This window comes from Stenella coeruleoalba (genome assembly GCF_951394435.1).
Source record: "Stenella coeruleoalba genome assembly, chromosome: 19".
Classification (NCBI taxonomy): Eukaryota; Metazoa; Chordata; class Mammalia; order Artiodactyla; family Delphinidae; genus Stenella; species Stenella coeruleoalba.
This window is the reverse complement of record NC_137165.1, coordinates 2,782,727-2,799,243: the sequence shown is the minus strand read 5'-3', so window position 1 is coordinate 2,799,243 and position 16,517 is coordinate 2,782,727. Positions and strand designations below refer to the sequence as shown.

General features: G+C 49.8%; 1 protein-coding gene across 10 annotated transcripts in view; it reads right to left on the bottom strand.

Moving 5' to 3' along the window:
- Positions 1-16,517, bottom strand: part of SPECC1 (sperm antigen with calponin homology and coiled-coil domains 1) — a 247,898-nt gene that overhangs the window by 15,867 nt on the left and 215,514 nt on the right. For 9 of the 10 annotated variants that reach the window (XM_079903737.1, XM_079903742.1, XM_079903741.1 and 6 more), the window contains one exon: positions 6,277-6,393. In XM_079903737.1, coding sequence (XP_079759863.1) covers positions 6,277-6,393 — 117 coding nt within the window. Of the gene's footprint in view, positions 1-6,276; positions 6,394-11,057; positions 11,531-16,517 lie in introns of those variants that run through there. The other variant, XM_079903744.1, reaches the window with a different exon arrangement.

The window sequence follows — 16,517 nt, the reverse complement described above, 5'->3', positions numbered from 1 at the left end:
TTTTAATTTGTATTCTTTGATTACCAGTAAGGTCTAAGGAAAAGGCATTTCTAAACCTCAGGTTTTATACAGAACTCCCCCCCCCCGCCCCCCAAGACCCTTTATCCTGATTCTAATGAAACTGCTAGTGTTTTCTAAGCAGAAATTGAACAAAGAAGAAATAGTCGAAAACTTGTCAGAAAACACTCTGAAACTGCATATGGTATGACATGGACCATTACAGGGAGAGGTGGTTTCCGGTGCATGAAAATGACTTTTATTGGTTTTGGTGGCAGCAGGACATTAGTGATGAAGCATCTTGATCCTAATTCTCTCATTAGAACACCGTCATGGCCACTGTGGGGAGGCCAGAGGGGAGACAGACGCAGAGAGTGTGCCCGGCCAGGACCTTCCAGCCCCTGGACAGTGGAAGCCCCCAGCCATGGGGACTCTGCTGCCAGCTGGCCCTGCAGTGGGGATCTCGCCTGAAACTGATGGGACTGAGGAGCCCCAGCCCAGAATTTCCCCCTCACATCAGTACTTCGTTTCAGACACCAACATAAAGACGGTCCATCCTACCACCTGAATCTGAGCACCTCAGCGGGAGTTTCACAGGAGGACAGAGGAATAGGCTTATTACTGAAAAAACACCAAACCTTCCACTGACTGTAACTCACATCCCGTGTTTGTAAATCTCTTTAACGTCTCAGGAGACATCCTTGTTAATGTTATCAGAAATTCCCTACCTAGTACCGATGTCACACTTCCACTGAGGAAGGAGGAACAGCTCATGACTTATGAACGTTCTGGGCTGTCGAGAGCTAGATCGTACAGTTTTTAAATTCTGATTTTAATGGGTTTTTACAAATATTACCGGCCTCTCTTGGTGCCCTTTTTGATGTATGTTGCTCAGCAAAAAACCTGAGAAGCGCCCAGCACTGAGAGCTCCCCAGATTCAGGCTCCGGGTGAGGGCTGGACTCCACGCGTCCTGATGACGTCAAAGCATACTTTTCGTTCAAATTAGCTCGTCCCCTTTGAAGCCCACCTTCGAATAGGCCCCTTCTAGGAAGGCTTCCCTGCCTGAATCCCTCTCTCTCCACCAGCAAGATACTCCCAGGCTGAGTCTCACACACATGCTCAGTTTTAAACTTGTAATGATTTGATCTGCCTGTGCTGACACACTGTTTCTGAGAACCCCCATCAGTAACTCTGATAGATGTGAGTTTCTCTCCCCATCCTGAAGGCAAAGCTCCCCAAGGGCAGTGGCTAAACTGTCCCTCCACCCAGAGCGCCTCTACATGGGGGCATTTAGGAAGCAGGAGGCTGGCTGGTCCTTTGGGGAGGCTGTGAAGCTCCATGATCTTTTTTTTTTTTTTGGCCACACTGTGTGACACGTGGGATCTTAGTTCCCTGACCAGGGATCGAATCCGCAACCGCTGAAGTGGAAGTGAGTAATCTTAACTGCTGGACCGCCAGGGAAGTCCCACCCCATGATCTTAAAATGAAAACTCTGGCCACCTGGAGCTGAGTTCTTCATCTCCTCACAGACCCGAAGCCTTCCACGGTCCGACGGCGGGCTCCCCAGTGACAGTGTTCTGGATTGGGGAGAAAAGAGGCAACCCCACGTGTAGGGACCACGGGCCCCTGGACCACAAGGACAAGAGAGTGACTGAGCCGTGACGCCTGGCTGTTCTGCAGGTTTCCAGATCCAGGCATCCGGCCGCGCATCGCGGAAATCATCGGCATCCGGGGAGACGCTGCAGTTTTCGTCATTGGGAAGCAATCACGATCCCAAGTGTGAAAACACACACGTTTAGGCCCATTATTTTCCAACACATCCGTACTGACTGGAGGGCAAAGCGCCCACGACTGCAGGCAAAAACGTCACACTCTGAGGATGTATCTGCATTAGGCATCGACCAGACCTCCCCATCGGCAGGAATGCCTACTCAACCGCAAGGAGCACCATTCTCCCGGCACCAGCGAGACACTCCCTAGAAGGCAACCTTCCTTCTTAGTCTTGCCAGGGGCCGTCATGACCCATGACCCGCAGCAGACCTGGATCATGTGAACCATTTAATGCACAGCCCTCTGTCTCAAAATCCTATGTAACTGTGCTTTGACCTCTAAAGGGTGGAACAGTTCTTGGAACTTCCTCAGAAGCTGTTCCCGGGTTATAATCCTCAACTTGGCTCCAAGAAAATTTTCTATCTCTTCGTTAGATCAGCTGATTAATTTTTTTGTCAGCAATGCCCGGGCTGCGTGGACCCCGGCACTCCACATGCCCCCGCTCGTCTCCTCCGTGGCGGTACCTTCTGTCCTTCCGTGGCGACACCCTCCTCTGTCCTGACAGGTGTGGAGTCCTCAAAGCTTGTTCCTTGGTCTTCTCCCTGTGCCTCTGTGAAGCTGTGATTTATAATAAGAAATGCACCTTTGCTCTGTCCTGGTTCCTGGCACAGAGCTCCTAAAACCTTTGTAATTTTCTACGTAGGAGCCACGGGGGCATCTTTTGTTACAATATTTGGTTTCTGTCCTCGGTTCCAGAAACAGCTTCAGAGCAATAAAGGTGAAACAGGTGTCTTTTGTTTTTTGGCTGCATTGGGTCTTCGTTGCTGCACGCGGCCTTTCTCTAGTAGCGGTGCACGGGGGCTACTCTTCGTTGTGATGCGCGGGCTTCTCATTGCGGTGGCTTCTCTTGTTGCGGAGTACGGGCTCTAGGCACGCGGGCTTCAGTAGCTGTGGCTCGTGGGCTCAGCAGTTATGGCTCGTGGGCTCTAGAGCACAGGCTCAGTAGTTGTGGAGCACGGGCTTAGTTGCTCTGTGGCAGGTGGGATCTTCCCGGACCAGGGCTCAAACCTGTGTCCCCTGCATTGGCAGGCAGATTCTTAACCACTGTGCCATGAGGGAAGCCCGAAACAGGTGTCTTTTGTTACTCATAACAAACCCCTTCCAACAACACCAGCGTTTATGTTAACGAGGCAATTTTTTTTAAACCCCTGGATGACTGAAGGATGGGGCTGGTTGCCAGGGGAACCAACCACGGGATTAGAGGGTTGGAACCTTCTGTCCCACGCCCTGACCTGCAGGGGCGGGAGAGGGGCTGGAGGTTGAATCAATCACCAAAGGACAATGATTTAATCAATCAGGCCTCTAATAATGAAGCCACCGCAAAAACCCGAAGGACGGGGTTCAGAAAGCTTCTGGGCGGGTGAACGCATCGATGTGTGGGAGGGTGGCGCGCCCCGAACCCCAGGGCACAGAGGCTCCTGTGCTCGGGACCCTCCCGGACCCCGCTCTACGCATCTCCTCATCTGGCTGCTCATCCGGACCCTTTAATATCCTTTGTAACAAACCAGTAACCTCGTAAGTCAGCTGCTTCCCTGAGTTCTCTGAGCTGCTCTAGCAAATTAACTGAACCCGAGGAGGGGGTCCTGGGAACCTCTGATCTACAGCCGGTCGGCTGGAAACACAGGTGACAACCTGGACTTGTGACAGGTGTCTGAAGGGGGTGGGCAGTTGTGGAGGACTGAGCCCTTAACCTGTGGGACCTGACGCCGTCTGCAAGTGGACAGTGTCAGAACTGAGTTAAACTGCAGGCCACACAGCAGGGGGTGCAGAATCACGTGGGGTGGGCCCCCCACAGCTGTTCACAGAGGTGTCAGAAGTGAGATGCTGAGAGCAGAGGAGCCACGGGGAGGGCCTTTCCTTAGTGCCTGGGGCCCAGGTGACCTCCACGCTCACGGCTTTAATACCACCTATACCTGCCCTGTTTAATTAGAAGTAATTAAAATTAAAAATTCAGTTTTCCAGTCACACGAGACACTTCCCATCAGCAGCCCATGTGGCGAGTGGCTACCGCACGGGACAGCATGCATGTATCACATTTCCATCATTTAAGCTCAATTAGACACAGCTGGTCCACTTCCTGGGGCCCCAAATCTCTATTTCCAGCTCTGACCTGCCCTCTGAACCCTGGGTTTGCTATCCAGTTGCCTCTGACATTGCTACCTGCATACTTCGCAGACATCTCAGATGTAACATGATTCAAAACGGACCATTTCCCCCCCAAAATGTTTAATAATCCTGTCCAGCCTGCTTTACAGATTACAAAGCATAAATTTTAATTTATGCCCTGAAACTTTAATACTTCTGTGATGGTTAATCTTACGTGTTGACTTTGCTAGGCCTTGGTACCTAGATATTTGACTAAAAATTATTCTAGGTATTTCTGTGACGGTATTTTTAAGACGAGATTAACATTTAAATGGGTGGGCTTTGAGGAAAGCAAACGACCTGCCATAATGTGGGTGGGCCTCACCCAATCAGTTGAAGGCCTGAATGGAAAAAAGGCTGATCTCCCACCAAGAAGAGGGAATTCTGCTGGCAGACGGCGTTTAGACTCCACCTGTAACACCAACACTTTGTGTCTCCAGATTGCCAGCCCGCCCTGCAAACCCTGGATTTGTCAGCCTCCACAACTGCATGGGCCAACTGCTTAAAATAAACATCTCTCTCCCCCTCTCTCTCTCTGTATGTGTGTATATATATCTGTGTGTTTACACACATACACACCCAAATCCTAGTAGTTCTGTTTCTCTGGAGAACGCTGACCGATACACACCTTAAACAATTAAATCACTTTGTTCAGTTATCATCGCCACCAGTGCCAGGACCATTTGGACTTTATTTACATCCTAGTGTGAGAAAGTCAAAACCAGAGCTTTCAAACATTTCTGTTCCTTCCCCCTCAGCAAACTGTCCTGCCAGCCAGACACCTGGGTCGCCTCCGACTTTCTCTTCTCCCCACAGCCACTTAGTCACCGTGTCCAGCTGGTTCCGCGTCTCAGATGTATCTCGAATCTTCCTCCGCCTTCCCACCCACGATGCTGCTACTGGCCTGCACTAACGGGTGAACAGGGAAGTGAGCTCTCACCACAATGCCTACAACCTCCCAACTGCAGCCTCTCTTTCATTCTTGTCCCCGTGACAGTTCACTTTTTCACAGAGAGATCTTTTCAGAACAGGAATCGTCGTCTGTCACTGTCCAATGCCGTCTGCCAGCTGTTGTGGAAGCCAGGCGGCATGGCAGGCCGCCTTCCCTGTCCCCTGCAACCCTGGCTGCAAGCACCGGGCGTCCCCTCGGCTGTGCTCCCTGGCTCTGGAAAGCTCCCCCGCTTTGTGTCACTGGTTCCTTCATGTCAGCTTTTCAGCTGGAATTCCGCCTCCTCGGAGACCTTCCCAGCCTTCCTGGTGGAAGGAAGTTAGGTCCCCTTGTTCACACTACAGCCCCGTGTTTCTCTCATGTTCTTCCACATTTTGTTTATTTACAGTGTTGCTTGTTACAGGTTTACTCACTTGTTTACTGAACGTCCACCTGCTGAGGACAAAAAACCTGTCTACGTGCTCACTGCTGCCCTTATTACTGTGACTGACGCCTGGCAAGAAATGCTTGTTGAATGAATGAGCACAGGGCCCGGGACAGCGTTTCCCAAAGTACACTCTGTGGAATGTGATTTTTAGGATATTCTAGGTCAGGATTTGGCAAACCACAGCCTGCAGGCCAATCCTGGCCCTCAGCTCGTTTTTGTAAATAAAGTTTTATTGGAACACAGCACGCCCATTTGTTTACAAACATCTGTGGCCGCTTGGGAGCCACAGTGGTAGAGCTGAGTAGCTGTGACAGAGAACACAGATCCACAAAGCCTACCACTGGCCCCCAACAGGAGAAGTCCGCTGATTCCTGTTACGGGTGATTATATTAAAAGTTAAAAAGGTTCTGTGGCTCTGATACAGGTTGGGCTAAACAGAGTCACACAGGTTTCTTTAACAAAGGACTTCTTGAAGTCTTTACGAGTGCTGTGAATCTCCAAAAGTGTGATCAAATATACAGCTTCCCAAGCTTATTTGAGCAGGGAACTCTTTTTAGTGGTGCTTTCTGGTTCTTTGGATTTTGAAAGATTTTGAAAATGCTGGCCAAGGTCTTAAAATCATGAAGGTGAGAGTCCATCAGGGCTTTCTTTGAAAACCGGGTGACGGGAACTTCTCAGCAGCCACAGTCAACTGGGCTCCACTGTGTTTTTCTAGGTAACAAAGGAAACTGAGAACATTTGCCAGGGGCGGGGTTCTGCAGTGTAGCCCTGTCCTCCGTAGTTATCTGTGCTGGAATCAATACCCCAATTACCACCTCAAGTCCACAAACCTCACCCCGGTCGGGATGTACTGAAAGTATGAGGAGTTCACCTTGTGTGTTCTGGAGGGTAACAGGGGTGACCAGGGAGGGGTGGGGGGGGACTTACCTTCTCCTGACTGTTCAGCTCCTGGTATGGGATGTGAGCAGGCAGGTAGGTGTGCAGGAGAGCACACAAGGCCAAGCCATCACTCCAGCTGCTGCTGAAATTGGTGATATCGATGTTCTGTGGGGGAAAAGCAGCATTTATCACCAAACCGTGCCAAGTCACAGACTATGAACGGGACCGTGCTGGGATCCATGTGCGTATCCACCTCTGGGTTTGCAGTAAGACAAGATCAGACACTGCCCAATCTGCTGGCAGTACCTTTAATTTTGGTACCAGGAATGGTGGCCTGGTGTTGCCCAAATCCATTCACAGAAAAGCACAAGGGACTTCTCTGACGGTCCAGTGGTTAAGATTCCATGCTTCCACCACAGGGGTAATGGGGAACTAAGATCCTGCAAGCTATGCAGCATGGCCAAAAAAAAAAAAAAAAAAAGGCACGAGAAAAGCCTTTGGAGCTCAAAACAGTAGGGAACTTCTTTTTTTTATTATTAATTTTTATTGGAGTATAGTTACTTTACAATATTGTGTCAGTTTCTGATGTGCAGCAAAGTGAATCAGTTATATATATACATATATCCATTTTTTTTAAAGATTTCCTTCCCATTTAGGTCACCAGAGAGCACTGAGTAGAGTTTCCTGTGCTATACAGTAGGTTCTCATTAGTTATCTATTTTATACATAGTAGTGTATACGTCTCAATCTCAATCTCCCAGTTCACCCCGTCCCACCTTCCCCTCTTGGTAACCATAAGTTTCTTCTCTACATCTCAAAACAGCAGGGAACTTCTGCCCACCCTCTGGTATGTCAAAGGCTCTGACATCTTACTCTCAAATTAGCCTACCTAGTCAGCTTTGCACATCCCAGCACCTCCCAGCCTTATGTGGCCAAAGAAGAATCATCACCATCACCACCACCATCACCAACATCACCATCACCACCACCATCACCATCACCATCACCAACATCACCACCACCACCATCACCACCACCACCATCATCACCAACATCATCACCATCACCACCACCATCACCATCACCACCACCACCACCACCATCACCAACATCACCATCACCACCATCATCACCATCACCACCACCACCACCACCATCATCACCAACATCATCACCATCACCAACACCACCATCACCACCATCACCATCACCATCATTACCTATGACCCCAATTAACAACAGGGAGACCAAGACTAAACAAAAGACCTTAAAAACCCACATGGCTTATTCCTGCCACTACCCTCTTCTCCCTACAACTTGGGGGCATCTCAGGGGGGGGAGAAAGGAGCTCCTCCTTCAGGACAGGCGGGGGCCCCAGGAGCTGCCTGGCAAACAGTGATAAGGAAGCCAACATCCAACTTGACAGGCAGCCCACGGAGATGACAGTTCCCAGGCAGGACCCCTGGTAGCTTCGGGCTACCTCCACCTCTTAGACCCTCACACCCATCTGCCTTTCTCCCTGACCGAGCTCATCCTAACAGGGCTGGTTTTCTTCCCAAGTTCACAGGCTCATCCCGAATGAAATGCCAGGTTCCCACGCCCACCGACCCCTCACCGCTTAGGCTGATCTACACAGCGGCTGCCTGAATGTGTTGAAACAGCCTGGGAGAGGCCGTGCAAGCGCCTGCAGGAGGGCACACCCCAGGGGGCCCCGAGTGCAGGCCTGTCCTGGGTGCTTTCGGTGGAGGAGGTAGTGTTGCCGCCACACATGCAGCTTTACCTGAACCAGGACACGCCAGGGACCCAGGGCCCTCATCTGGCCTCTCTAACAAGTCTTTTCCCGCCTCCAACTGCAGTCCAGGGTGGTCCCGGGACCCCAGGACGCCCCTCGGGGGCACCGCCTTCAGCTGTGTGTCCTGCTCCGGGTCTGGTCTGCAAGCACACTCCCACTCCCCGCGAAGGGACGTGGCCCAGAGCACAACCAAACACACAAGCTGCCAGGTACCAGTGTGACATAAACGTCTGCGAATCCCCCGCTGGGAGGGGCCCGTCTGTTCTCAGGCTGGACCCAAAGCCGGGATCCCTGACAAGTGGCTCATCTGCATCTTTGGCTTCAAAAGCCTCCTGGGGACTTTGGAGCTACCTGATGCGGGGGCTGGGGGCTGCTCTAGACATGGGAAGTGCTTTGACTTTATACCTTCTGAAGAGGGAAGAGCTGGGCGGGGCCACGGTCCATCCAGTTCACTCCCAGCTTTCAAAGCAGACACTGGGCCATCAGACCCTGGGAAGGGGAAGCCAGGCTGGGCCAGGCCAGCTGCAGGGAAACCGGGCAGCACCGTGAGGGGCGGTGTTTCCAAATGCTCCGCGGTCCAGACTTAAGGGGGCGGTAGGGCAGAAACGTTTGCTGAGTGTCTACAAGGTGCCTGTCGCTGTGTATCTTCTCATTTAACTCCCAGAACCACCATGCACAGTAAGCGGTGTGGTGACCATTTGACAGGTGAGAGAGCTGAAGCGAAAAGAAATGCTGCCGGTGTACCAGAGTCACCGGCCGGCTCCCGCCCGCCCGGCTGCAGGGCACGTGTCCTCTTGCTGTGTCTCCTTCCTCCTTTTCCCTTTCTTTTCTCTCTCCCTCCCTCCCCACCCCCCGACTTCCTTCCTGTGTAAATTCACTTTACATTGAAAGCGTCTGACACTTGGCAGATCTTTCTTTTCCTAAAACGTGAAAACATTTTCTACTTCTCTCTCGTGCCATCTATGACACAAAGCATCATTTTTCCCCATCTGCACAATCTTCACTGGCGTTTGGAGAGCCCAAAGGGACCCAGAGGGATGACAATGCCATCCACCTCACAAAACCAGGACGGCACCCTCTGTTTTAGTTCACTGAGCACCACTCAGGAGCAGCTTTTGATCTGAAGTGCAAATGTCCTCGTTTATTGAGCAGGTTGAGACGAAAATCTGGTGCGACCAAAGCCAGGGTTGAAAAGTCAATCAAAACAACTCATGCCCTCAGGATAGCGCAGATGGCCGGGTCACTTCCGGGTGGACAGCCCCTCGCAGGCCATCGGGGATCGTTGAGACACACGCAGACCCTCACGTTTCAGCAGCGGGACCACCCAACACTGTCCCAGACTAAGGAGGCAGTGTCCTAGCTTTTAAAAAAAGGAATAATGGAAATTCCAAATCCGGTCAGCTCAGCAAATCCAACATCTGGGTCAGGAAGGGCTTCTCTTTCATGTCAACCGTTTCCCAGGTTTCGGACTTTGAACAGTTCTGACTCTGGCAGAGACAGACGGCATCAGGCTACGATTCCGTCACATTACGTTCATTCCAAGAACATGATGTTATCAAAAGAACCTTACTTTTATCTCTGGGTGGAACGACCCAGCTCTAGTTCCCTGAAGGTCATCTGAGACTGTCCATGGTTCTACGTGAACAACAAGAGTAACAACAATTCCCACCTCAGCACAGCTGGCGGGACAGCTAAACACATGTGCATCTATGGTCCCTCTGGTCCGAAGGTGAGGGCCAGCGTGCGGAGGCATCAGGCCTCAGCGGTCGCCCTGTTGCTATATCACCACCCCATGTGCTTCCTTACTGCCCCCCAAGGTATATTTGGGTGAGTGAGGGGTTAGCTGTGGGGTGACACAATTTGATAACGGCCGCCTTTTTCACATGAATCACAGGAAAGGGGTGAGCTGATGTGTGCCCTACCGGGTCTCTCTCACTTGAATCCCCGTTCACCTGTGCACCCGTCTTCGGATCACTGACCTGAGTGCTCTGAGGGTCTCTGGTCAGCAGACCGAGGGGGTGCAGGAAATGCTGAGGACGCAGGGGGATGGCCTCGCCGAGCAGGGAGCTGGTGCTTCCTGGGGACGGCACGGCCTGCCCGGGGGCCCTGCAGACTGGACCGTGTGGACAGCTTGGGGGTGCCGGTGGCAGCACAGGGACCACCTATCTCTGGGTGGCCAGTTTCCCTGGACAAGAAAGGCATCCAGGGTAGCTGGGCAGGGGCTGTGGGCCCAGCCCCACTGCCGTGACCAGAGAGGTCAAGGAAACACAGCAGGAGGTACTCGTGGATGGGACCGGGGTGCCGGGTAAGGGCAGAGAGGACAGTTTCCTGGGCCAAGGAACAAGGTGACTACTGACTCCAGGTCCCACCCCTGGACAGGATGAAAAGCCTTCTTTTCAGTTGGGGATGATCAAGGTCAGCTCAGCCTTGGTGAGGGGTGAGGCCTGCCGAGCTTGCGGGCAACAGTCCTCAATGCTCATAGATGCACTGACCAAAGACAAGAACACAAACACCCTGTGAGTGCTAATACGATGTCTTCCTCTTCCTAATGCCCATTCAGCTGAATCTTAGGGCTTCATCAAAAGAATAACTTAGAGAAAAAAGGAAAACGGCCAACAAGGCATTCTACAAGATAGAGCCTCAATTCTTTGCCTTGTTACTTATTCCTGAGTAACACTGACTGCGATAACTGCTATCCTTGACTGGAAGTCGGTAACTGGAAGGGAGCACGAAGGGGATTCTGGGTGGGGGCAATGCTGTGTGTCGTGAGCTGGACGCTCGTGACGTGGGCTACATGCACTTTGTGAAAATTCACTGAGCTGTACGTGTGTATGTACAATAAAACCTACATCAATAAAACAGAAAGGAAGGGAGGGAGGAGGGGGAGGGAGCGGAGGACGGGGAGGGGGGAGGGGGATGGATTAGGAAGGAAAAAGGAAAGAAACTGGGACCCTGATCTTCTTAAGGGGCTGAACTGTGGCTATTAAAAAGAATGCCAACATTTTGCAGTTTAGGTACTATAAGATTTACTGGCGGGAAACAGCAGAGCGACAACCAAAAGAAACTTGCTGATTATTTTCCCAAGGGTGATCACTCACTGCAAATTATCTTTAACTTTCTCTGGGATATAAATACCTCAGAGGTATTTCTCAGTGAGAGAAAATTCTGGGGAAAGGAAGGCTCAGATATAAAAAAGGTAACATTCTGAGCATCTCCAAAATAGGTTAAGTTTCTAGGAGCACTTAGAAGAAAATTTCCTAAGATAAGAGAATTCTGTCCTCAGGGCAGCAAAAGTCATTTGAGAAACATGGAAACACTGAAGGGCACAGGGGAAGCTAAACCAACTTTAGTGAACATCCAAGAAAATAATCGGAGGGGCTGAGATTGCGGACAAGCTCCAGAAGGGCGAGTGGAGAGGCAGCGCTCTTAACGCAGACGGACGGAGCAGAGCAGAACCCAACACGCCACAGCTTCCGCTTCTGGAAGGCCCATCTCATTTGCTTCTGTTGCCTGGAAACACCAACATCTGGTAAAAACAGGAACCACTCTGCCGAGCCTACACGGGTGGGTCCCCTCAACCCCACCGAGGATATGGCTGTGCTCCCACCCCATCTTCATCTTCTCTCAGGGCCTCTCTAGGCTCCTCCGCTAGATTTCTATGAGCGGGTCGACCCTGTGTGCACTAAATGCACGAGTTTTTAAAAAGTTAAAAAGGAAAAAAAAATGAAGGTTCTGGGAAGAAGACAGGAGACTGATTAGAAAATGCCGTCTGTCCCCTGCTGTAGGGACCAGCTGTCCTGGGCACAGGGAGGCCTTAGCATCCCCTCTCTGGGACCTCCTGGACCTTTTTTGGAGACGTCTTATTGTCACAGCTGTAGAATCAGACTGGGTTTTTTTTGCGGGGGGGGAGATGTAACAATTTATAGCTCATGGAGGATAAAATCAGCTCATTCCTCAGCAAGGTTCAGCTTGTCTAGGAAGGAGTCCTGGGGAGACCCAAGCTTCCTTTGAAGATTTGGTGAGAAACAGTACAGAGCACGTGCACACGTGGGGGGAGGGGGGCGGGGGGCAGGTGGCAGGTGGCGGGTGAAATCACCACAAAGGCGGCCTGCACGCCCTCCCCTGCACGTGACCCGGCCTCACCCCCTGTCTGGATACGTGTCTGCATCCATCCCATTCCAGGAGCCGGTCCAGCCTCGGGCTACCCGGTGAACCCCGAGTGGCCTGGACCCACACGTGGACAGCACAGTCCTCAGCCATGGAGTCATGGAGACCCGCCTGTGGACCACAGGGGCCCCTCTCTGCAGAGTCTTCCTTTCTGAGGCCCCATACTGCTGAATGTCACTGTTTTGGGTGCCCACTCTGATCACTGCCTCCCACCCCCGCAAAACACGCCAGCTCTGCACCATGATGGAAACTGTTCCCCAGCAGAGAGCTGTGACCATGGGGTCACCTCGCAAGTTTCCCTTCTCTCGGAGATTAGCTGCCTGGAGATAAGTATGTCTTATCAGATAGCGAAATTTATAAGCCAACATCAAACATTATTAGAATATAGATGAACGGATTTATCATCTTGGGGAAAGAAAGCCATCCAAGGCACAAGATGCAACGAGCATAAAAGGACTGAGAGAACCGACTACATAAAATTAAGTTTCTGTATGACAAACATTAAAAATAAGCTAGATGCATACATACAGCAAATGACTAATATCCAGCATCTATTCCTTTAAACCATGAGAAAGAGAGAAACAGCTCAAGCAAACACTGGCAGAGGAATGAACTGGTGAGGTGCCAAAGAGGAAAAACAAACAGAAACATAAGAAGAGGTGTTCAGCCTCACCAGAAAATAAAAATAGCGAAATGTTTCACTCAACCAATTGGCAAAAATGAAATAGATGGTAAATTCACAGAGGTAATGAAGATACGGGGAAATAGGTATTCTTATATTGGCTGATAGGAACACAAATTGGTACAGGCTTTTAGGAAGGCAACCGGAAGCGTTTTTTTTTTCATGAAAATATGATTTGATCAAGCAATTTCACTTCTAGGCAACTTTTCTAGAAGAAAGAGTCATGCATCTATCTGCCCAAAGACATACCTACAAGAATGTTTACTGCAGCATCATTGCTCAGAATGGGGAACTGGCAATACCCTAGGTTGTCTACCAATTAAGCTAAGTAAACTTTTCTTTTGAAAAACTTCATAAAACATCTGTAACTCAGTTTTCTAATCTGTATACGTTCCAATGAAGCTCGTGGGAAAACTCCGACGTTCTGGTTTTTGAAATGTTTGCCACATGCAGTAACTTCTAGATACTTGGTAGTTTTCATGAATTACTGGATGAACGTTAGCCTAGAGGGTTGTTCCTGGATTCTTCTACATCATCATTGACTTAGTTGAGGAAATCTGGGAGAGACAGAGAATTACAAATGCATAGATTCAGACGCCAAAACGATTTCAATAAATCAGAAACAGGAACCAAACTGAGCGACATTCAACCTAATTCTTCATCTTCCTTTTGTATGTGTTTCCTGTTTTTTTCCTACAAGCACTATGTGCTACTTTTACAATTAGGAAAAATAATACACGTTATTAAAGATATTAATGGCATCAAATACAGACAGAATAAGCCAATGTAGATGCCAAGGTGATGAATGAATCTGAGTCCTAATAATTGCATGTTTCTATACTGAATAGTTCCTTGCGTTATGCCCTCTTTTTTCTTTCCCCCCCCCCAAAATTTTGAGGAAGGAGAATACAGACTTGGCTGTAGATGAGCGAAGGAAAATGGAATTAAGAACTTGCTAGAAAGACAGTCTAGTGGCCGTAATTTTTTTCCCCTTGTGACAGATTAAAGGAGGCTACAGAGTCTCCGAAATCTTCCACGGGAGGGGCTGAGTGTACCCCCTCCTCCTCCTGAAATCTGGTTTGGCCTTAATAGTTTACGTGAGTGTGGAGGAGTGACCCGTGGGACCCTCAAGGCTGGGGCACAAGGAGCCTTAAGCTTCTACCCGGGACTCGGAACACCATCTCTGGGAGCCCCGAGGCCCCCGGTATGCGGAAGCCCACCCCAGCCAAGGGCAGAGGCTGTCTGGAGAGAGGCTGGCCAGCCCCCAACTGCTCCGGGCCCCAGACATGGTGCAGCAAAGCAAGTCAAGCCTAAACCGAAGACTTGGGAACAAAACACTATTGTTATTCTAACCCACTAGCTTTGGGGGTGGTTTGTTGTACAGGTATAGGTAACTCAGAACTTGCTTAATGTACCTCTTTTATGTCTGCTGCACAGTGGAGAATGGAAACCAACCTTTTGTCCCTCAAGCAAATAACTCTGGGGCTTCCCTGGAATTCCTTTCCTCTCCTGATCCTATTCATATCGTTGTTTTATTATTTGTTTCTCTACTTAAGATTTTATGTGGCTGATTCTCTCTCCAGTCTGAAAAGTTTTGCTTATCCTTTTTTTCCTCAGTTGTACTAGTCACATTTTAAAAAATTATTTATCTATTTTTTATTTAAAATTTTTTGGAAAATTGAGGTACAGTCAACATACAATATTATGTGAGTTTCAGGTGTACGACATAGTGATTCACAGTTTTTAAAGGTTATACTCCATTTATGGTTATTACAAAATATTGGCTATATTCCCTGTGCCGTACAATATATCCTTGTAGCTTATTTATTTTATGTGTAGTGGTTTGTATATCTCTTGATCCTCTCTCCCTATCTTGCCCCTCCTCCCTTCCCTTTTCTCCCCACCACTAGTTTGTTCTCCGTATCTGTGAGTCTGTTTCTTTTTCTGCTATATTCACTAGTTTGTTTTATCTTTTAGTTTCCACATATAAGTGATGTCATACAGTATTTGTCTTCTCTGTCTGACGTATTTCACTGAGCATAAGATTTAAGATTTTATGGTCATCTCTCTGGAATCCGTAAGGTGGGTTAACGGGGGTAGGAGGAAGGGGCCTGACCTACTCCAGCTTCAGTATGTTCCCCATCAGGCATGGCAAATGCGCCTTCATTATTATACCATATACTCCTTCAAAACTTTCTTGGCTGTTCTTGTTTGTTCTACCAGGTGAATTTTTAACTATTTTAAGTTCATGAATAAAGAAATCCAATTGGGATTTTTTTTTTAAATTATTTATTTATTTATTTTTGGCTGTGTTCAGTCTTCATTGCTGCGCGCGGGCTTTCTCTAGTTGCGGCAAGTTGAGGCTACTCTTCATTTCGGTGCACCAGCTTCTCATTGCGGTGGCTTCTCTTGCTGTGGAGCATAGGCTCTAGGCACGCGGGCTCAGTAGTTGTGGCTCGTGGGCTCTAGAGCGCAGGCTCAGTAGTTGTGGCGCACAGGCTGAGCTGCTCCGAGGCATGTGGGATCTTCCCAGCCCAGGGCTCGATCCCGTGTCCCCTGCATTGGCGGGCCGATTCTTAACCACTGTGCCACCAGGGAAGTCCCCCAGTTGGGATTTTAATTGGAACTGAATTCAGAGATTAATTTGGAATAATTTACTTTTTCAATGAGTCTTCCCACACTGTATCCATGTTGAAGGAACTGAGGCCTCAAGACCTGGGAAAGCATAGCTCAGAGCAGCGAGTCTAGGAAGGGTTGCCCTTTGCCTTATATGGCGAGGACCAAGGGGTAAGTTACAGGGGAAAGAGAACAGGAACATCTTCTGAGGATAAGGGCTTTCTGATGACAAAAGGGCTGCTGTGTCTCCAGGGATGTATAGGCAGATATGCATAACCTCTCCCTGGAGACAGAGTCAAAAGGGTACTGACATCAGAAGAGTGGCTGGAGCTTATCCTTCTTGCTTCGTCCTTCTTCACTGAACAAGCGCTGGCGCGTCCCCAGCCACGACTTCCCTCCCTGAGGTTCTCTGACCTTGGCATTGTGACACGTGGTCCTGTTTCACTGCAAGTGCCCTGCTGCCTCACGCCGGCCCCTGAACTACCTAGCTGGGTCCAGCCCCAAGCCAGCGCCCCTCCCGCCCTGCCCCCAGCTCAGCTTGCAGGGCTGGCCTCCCTCAGCACGGGGACAGGGGACAGCAGTTCCTCTGCAGCTTCCTGTGATGTCTCCCCTACCCCTTCGGCTTGGCTCCCAAACAACCCCCTGCCGCGCCCCATCCCCAGGCCCAGCCCTCGTTCCAGGTCTCATTCCAGGAGGAACACGTTTCAAGAATCTTCTTCCTCTCCTGTCCTCTACTGCCTTTCATTAATTTCACCCATCATTTTCATTAATTTCACTCACCTTCTTGGCTGTCTCTTTCTAAAAAAGGAGATGGTTATTTGCAGCTCTGCTGGTTCCATGCATCCTAGAATGGCCCCGTCACCCCCTTTCCAGGCTCTGTCATCTCTCTGCACCCCTAAACCCCATCCTTCTAGCTGAGAGCTTATCTGTATCCATCAAGGATGTGTTACAGAAGCCTTCTCATGCACCATCTGCACCCACGGGTCAAATCTCCAGGCTGGAGGAAGAGCCCAACCCACTGCTCTGAAATCT